The 6892-nt window shown below is 40.5% G+C and overlaps 1 protein-coding gene across 1 annotated transcript; it reads left to right on the top strand.

Annotated features, from left to right (window-relative positions):
* Window positions 1-411: 411 nt before the first annotated feature.
* Window positions 412-2313, top strand: LOC149564406 (uncharacterized). Its single transcript, XM_089823444.1, has 2 exons — window positions 412-634; window positions 749-2313. The coding sequence occupies exons 1-2, from the start codon at window positions 412-414 to the stop codon at window positions 2311-2313; spliced, it is 1788 nt and encodes a 595-aa protein (XP_089679570.1).
* Window positions 2314-6892: the final 4579 nt, after the last annotated feature.

The following is a 6892-nucleotide window of genomic DNA, read 5'->3' on the forward strand; positions in this document are numbered from 1 at the left end:
GAAAAATCTTCTCTCTGCCCCCAATGAAACACAGGTGAAGAATAAGAACAGGAAGAAAAAGAACAAGAAGAAAAAGATCTCCTCTGGTGCCCCTCCAGTCAAGACAACTTCTAATATGGACTCTACTCCAAAAAATGGGTCTCGTGCAGCCGGGAAGAACACCTCGGCTGCCTCTGGACAGTTGCAATCAAAGGGAAACTCTGCCCCCCGCCAGTCGGCGAAGAATGTGCAATCTGCCGCACATTTAAATCCATCCAACGGCAAAAATCGTGGGCAGAATTCCTACAAGAATCAAACTCAGGGCCATCAAAGAGGAAGAAACAGACAGCAGAACAGACAGGTACACAACTCCCGCATCCGCGATTCCGGCCCCGCTTAAATCACTGGGGACCTGCCATTGATCGGGACTTCATGGCTCGATCATTTTTTTCTAGAAAGACTGCCTCGGAGGTTGAGAATCGGATATCTAACATTGCCATTCATAACCTCTCTTCTCGGCGTCTCTCTGCTGATGAACGAAGATTGTTAGGACTTGGAATTAAATTTATTCCTCGTCCTCCTCCAATGTCTGTTCTTGATCTTCATAAAGAATTCAGAGCTTTTGCCAGACTTCTTCGTCTTCATGCTTTCTTTGGTCCGGAAGCACCTCATGTCTCCTGTTCTCCTCTTGTTTCTGGAGTTTTTCCTCATCCTTTCCGCCAGAAGAATCCCTTTTGGAATCCGGATGAATAAAACTTCCAACTTGAAGAGATCATCCATAAAGCTGAAGACATTTTTCGGTCTCGCATTGCTTCCTGTGCTGGCTCGTTTGTTCGGCGTCCTCTTCTTCCTGCTAGACTCCTCAAGAGTCTCAATGATTTGAAGAATGACTCTTCCATTGTCATCAAACCAGCAGATAAGAATCTCGGCCTTGTTGTCCTCAATTCTTCTTGGTACAAATATGAAGGTCTTCGCCAACTTTCGGACCCCCTGGTTTATCTTCGTGTTGATTGTGTTCCTTGGAAGCTGATTTGGAGCAGACTCTCTTTCATCATTGATAAGTTTCTGTTCTTCCTCAAACCTGTTCGTTGCTTCCTTTTGAAGAATCCTTGTTCTTCAGCTAAAGCCTGTGCTTTTTATCTCCTGCCTAAGCTTCATAAGCCTATTCTGGTGGGTAGACCGATTTGCAGCTATACAGGTTATATGTTGGAACCAGCCTCGAAGCTTCTTCATGTTCTTTTGTTTCCGATTCTCCTACAACAGCAGCCTCATCTTCCTGATTCTCTCAGTCTTCTTCGTGAACTTGATCGCAAGGCTTTTCCTTCTTCTTGCATCTTGTTTACCTTTGATGTGGAGTCTCTTTATCCGAGCATCCCTACCACTGAGGGCCTCTATGCTCTTCGGGAGATGGTTGTTGAGTATTTCCATACTCATAATCTTAATCTGAGGTTGATTGATCTGATCTTGGAGCTTGCTGAACTTGTTCTCCGTGAACACTATGTTGAGTTCCATGGTGTTTTTTATAAACAACTCCGGGGTACTGCTATGGGCAGCAATTTCGCAGTTGTCTACGCCTGTCTTTTCCTTTGCCATTTGGAAAAGCGTCTCTTCTCTCAGTTTGATTGCTCCTGTCTTATGTTCTACAAAAGGTTCATTGATGATGCTGTTGGTATTTGGACTGGTGATGAGTCCTCTTTGTCAACATTCTTTTCTCAGTATCAGAGCTTCTACCCTGAGATCAGAATTACACCTTCAGTTTCTTTTTCTTCTGTGGACATTCTTGACATTACCCTCTTCAAGGGAGATCGCTTCCATGCTTGCGGTATTCTTGATACCAAATGCTTCCAGAAGCCCCTCAATGCCTTTCAATACATTCCGTATTACTCCTGGCATCCTCCTCACCAAAAGAAATCCTTCATCTTAAGTGAGCTGAAGAGGTATCTCCTCAGGGAATCAGATCCATTTGGTTTTATGAGACTTCAAAAACAGTTTTACTCCAGACTTCGTGCTCGTGGTTATCCAAAGAAGTTTCTTCTCTCCTGCTTCAAATTGGTCTCTCGGCTTGATAAGTCAGTGCTTCTCTCACGCCTACATAATAGTGCCTCTCAGAGAACTGGGGCCCCCCTCGTTCTTAAGCTTGATTTCAGTTCTTCTGCTAAAGCTTTAAACTTGGGGGCCACCCTAAACCCTATACTTTATCGGCTTTGCCAAGAAGTCCCCCCACTGCAACATCTTCCGTTTCCGAGAGTCTGTTGGCGTAACCCAAGAAAGTTGGGTTCCTTTCTTCTTCGCAGCAGGTTTTTCTCAAGATCACAGCACTCTTCGATCCACTAGGGCCATTGTTTCCCCCGCCTTTTTATAACATACTAACTTTATAATCTGGCGGGGGTCCCACTTTTTGGGTCGGCCTATTCAAGGGTCACACCTCTTGGATTTCCTCGGAAGATTGATATTTATATCCGTCTTCCTCCCATTCTCTTCCACACATTTCTCTCTTCTCTTATATCCGTTTAATCCAACTGATGAGGGCTGATAGCCCGAAACATGTTTTGGATTCTGGAGATTGTATATGAGATTTTTTATTGTGGAATTTAATTGTGGATTTTATTTCTTTCTGGATTACTCCTTTCTATCAGTTTTTTAATTCTTTCGGAGCTGCAAGTGATCTATTAAATTTTTTAACACTCTAAATTTTTTAACACTCTAAAATTTTTTAACACTCTAAAATTTTTTAACACTCTAAATTTTTTAACATTCTAAAATTTTTTAACACTCTAAATTTTTTAACACTCTAAATTTTTTAACACTCTAAAAATTTTTAACACTCTAAAAATTTTTAACACTCTAAATTTTTTAACACCCTAAACCCTAAACCCTAAACCCTAAACCCTAAACCCTAAAACCCTAAAACCCTAAAACCTTAAACCCTAAACCCTAAACCCTAAACCCTATACATTCATGGCTTTTTGCCAAAAAGTACCCGCACGACTATTTTTGGTCTTTTCTCCTCTCCATTAGTGATGTTTTATTTAATTGATTGATTGATTAATTAATCTTTTTAATTAATTGATTAATTGATTAATTTTATAAGCATGACTGTTGGTTTTCTTGGAAGTTGAGAAGTCCCCTCAATTCTATTTAAACCGTTTTATTGTATCTTTTATTGTAAGTCCACTGATGATGGGGTGAAATTCCCCAGAAACATGTCTGGACATCTTTTCAATAATTTCAATAAAATTTGTTCTTGCTTATTTCTGGATCTTTCTGATGCTGCAAGTGATACTTTTGTTAAATTTTAAATCCTAAAGTTCCTTCTTCACGCTGCCATCAGATTTTTCCAGTTTTCCTGAGGCTTTGCTATCGGTGTTTAATGGCTTCTCCAGTTCACTTTTCTGTCCTGGTGCTTCGCTGTTGATGGCTTTTTTTGCTTCGGGTCTTGGCGGATGGTTCGTGGTTGGTTCCACACTTGCTGTCCCCCTTTGCGATCTTCGCTGGTGCCGGATTTTTGTGGGTCGATCCTCTTTCCTTCGCCTTCCTCTGGTTTCGGCGAAGGCCCGGGCTGCCGTTTTTTATGCCCTTTAGGGCTTTGCGGCCGCTCTGCTGCTTTTTTGCAGCTTTTTGGCACTTTGTGCCCCTTGGCACTGGATGCATTTTGCACCCCATGCCGCCTTGGATCCCTACTGGCGATGTCGTGGCCTCCTTTGTCGCGGGTTTGCGTTTTCGGTCGGGGGTTCTTCTGCTCCATGCTGCAGTTTTGGGCTTTGTTGCCCCTTCGGACGCCGCCTCTCTGCTGTCGCAGGATGCCGCCTCCTTGGATCCCCCTTGGCGATCCTCTTCTCTGCAACTGGTTCGTGTTTGGCCCCTGCCCTCTTCGTCGACCTCCACGTTTTTGGCGCTCGGTGTTTCCTCTCCCGGCCCCCACGGGCGTTTTTGGTGGTTTCCGCTTCCTTTCGGTGGTTTCCGGTTTCCCGGTTTTGGTCCCGATTTTGCTGCCTTGGTGGTTTCCATGCTCGTGGTTGCTCTTGGTCCCCTTCACTATGGATTGGATTTGTGCCTCCTACTTCGTGGGAGTTGGGTCCCCTCGTACCTAGCTACTATGTAGCGAACACGAGGGCTTCCCTAAACCCTATACATTCATGGCTTTTTGCCAAAAAGTACCCGCACGACTATTTTTGGTCTTTTCTCCTCTCCATAAGTGATGTTTTATTTAATTGATTGATTGATTAATTAATCTTTTTAATTAATTGATTAATTGATTAATTTTATAAGCATGACTGTTGGTTTTCTTGGAAGTTGAGAAGTCCCCTCACTTCTATTTAAACCGTTTTATTGTATCTTTTATTGTAAGTCCACTGATGATGGGGTGAAATTCCCCAGAAACATGTCTGGACATCTTTTCAATAATTTCAATAAAATTTGTTCTTGCTTATTTCTGGATCTTTCTGATGCTGCAAGTGATACTTTTGTTAAATTTTAAATGTTAAATGTTAAATGTTAAATGTTAAATGTTAAATGTTAAATGTTAAATGTTAAATGTTAAATGTTAAATGTTAAATGTTAAATGTTAAATGTTAAATGTTAAATGTTAAATGTTAAATGTTAAATGTTAAATGTTAAATGTTAAATGTTAAATGTTAAATTTTAAATGTTAAATGTTAAATGTTAAATGTTAAATGTTAAATATTAAATTTTTTAACACTCTAAATTTTTTAACACTCTAAATTTTTTAACACTCTAAAATTTTTTAACACTCTAAATTTTTTAACACTCTAAATTTTTTTACCACTTTTTGGGTCGGCCTATTCAAGGGTCACACCTCTTGGATTTCCTCGGAAGATTGATATTTATATCCGTCTTCCTCCCATTCTCTTCCACACATTTCTCTCTTCTCTTGTATCCGTTTAATCCAACTGATGAGGGCTGATAGCCCGAAACATGTTTTGGATTCTGGAGATTGTATATGAGATTTTCTATTGTGGAATTTAATTGTGGATTTTATTTCTTTCTGGATTACTCCTTTCTATCAGTTTTTTAATTCTTTCGGAGCTGCAAGTGATCTATTAAATTTTTTAACACTCTAAATTTTTTAACACTCTAAAAATTTTTAACACTCTAAAATTTTTTAACACTCTAAAATTTTTTAACAGTTTTACTCCAGACTTCGTGCTCGTGGTTATCCAAAGAAGTTTCTTCTCTCCTGCTTCAAATTGGTCTCTCGGCTTGATAAGTCAGTGCTTCTCTCACGCCTACATAATAGTGCCTCTCAGAGAACTGGGACCCCCCTCGTTCTTAAGCTTGATTTCAGTTCTTCTGCTAAAGCTTTAAACTTGGGGGCCACCCTAAACCCTAAACCCTAAACCCTAAACCCTATACTTTACCGGCTTTGCCAAGAAGTCCCCGCACTGCGACATCTTCCATTTCCGAGAGTCTGTTGGCGTAACCCAAGAAAGTTGGGTTCCTTTCTTCTTCGCAGCAGGTTTTTCTCAAGATCACAGCACTCTTCGATCCACTAGGGCCATTGTTTCCCCCGCCTTTTTATAACATACTAACTTTATAACATACTAACTTTATAACATACTAACTTTATAACATACTAACTTTATAACATACTAATTTTATAACATACTAACTTTATAACATACTAACTTTACAACATACTAATTTTACAACATACTAACTTTATAACATACTAACTTTATAACATACTAACTTTATAACATACTAATTTTATAACATACTAACTTTATAACATACTAATTTTATAACATACTAACTTTATAACATACTAACTTTATAACATACTAACTTTATAACATACTAACTTTATAACATACTAACTTTATAACATACTAACTTTATAACATACTAATTTTATAACATACTAACTTTATAATCTGGCGGGGGTCCCACTTTTTGGGTCGGCCTATTCAAGGGTCACACCTCTTGGATTTCCTCGGAAGATTGATATTTATATCCGTCTTCCTCCCATTCTCTTCCACACATTTCTCTCTTCTCTTGTATCCGTTTAATCCAACTGATGAGGGCTGATAGCCCGAAACATGTTTTGGATTCTGGAGATTGTATATGAGATTTTTTATTGTGGAATTTAATTGTGGATTTTATTTCTTTCTGGATTACTCCTTTCTATCAGTTTTTTAATTCTTTCGGAGCTGCAAGTGATCTATTAAATTTTTTAACACTCTAAAGTTTTGGATTTCTTCACGATGTCCTCCGGAGAATTAATTGTTCATGGCTCTTTTCCATCCGCTCAAGGCCAATCTCCATCTGCTCATGATGCTGCTCACGCCCAGGGTGGAATTCCATCGAACCAGGATAGAAAGAAACGAAGAGCTGACAGCGGCGCCATTATCTCAGCTCAGGAAAAATCTTTTTTGGCCGAGTTTGCTGCTGAATCATCTTGACAACAAGACTCTTTCTTGCGGAAATTGAATCAATTTATGGTAAAATTCTGTGAGAATACAAATACTTTTTCTTTAAAATTTGAAGATTTCTTATCGGATTCCCACAAAGCACAGGAAGAAGTTTGTTTGCAGGCTGATAGGGCTGTCCCATCCTCCAGAATGCATGCGGACTCTTCCGCCTCCGTCTTGACCGATATTTCTTCCGTTCTTGAACGCTCCTTTGATGCCGTTTTAAAACGGCTTGCGGTTTTGGAAGACAGGGTGGCGCAGAGTTGTCAACCCCACCCTGCCCGCGCGGATTCTGCCCAAGGCTTTGCTGTTCCAGCTAACGCTGATGCTGCTGCTGCAGCCCAACCGGACAGCGCTGCTCCCTGCGCCAACTCCAGCCTAGGCCCGCACGTTGTTGACAGCGCTGCTCCTCGCGCCAACTCCAGCCAGGGCCCGCACGGTTATGGAGTCTTTGCCGCCCATGGAGCCTTTGCCGCCCACGA

Source organism: Cupressus sempervirens, chromosome 3 (genome assembly GCF_028749045.1).
Source record: "Cupressus sempervirens isolate cs-2001-9-10 chromosome 3, ASM2874904v1, whole genome shotgun sequence".
NCBI lineage: Eukaryota > Viridiplantae > Streptophyta > Pinopsida > Cupressales > Cupressaceae > Cupressus > Cupressus sempervirens.

Coding starts and splice junctions, on each gene's coding strand:
- LOC149564406 (XM_089823444.1), top strand. CDS start 412: ATGGCTCGATCATTTTTTTCTAGAAAGACTGCCTCGGAGGTTGAGAAT. Junction 635..748: donor TCGTCTTCATGCTTTCTTTG/GTCCGGAAGCAC, acceptor TCCAACTTGAAG/AGATCATCCATAAAGCTGAA.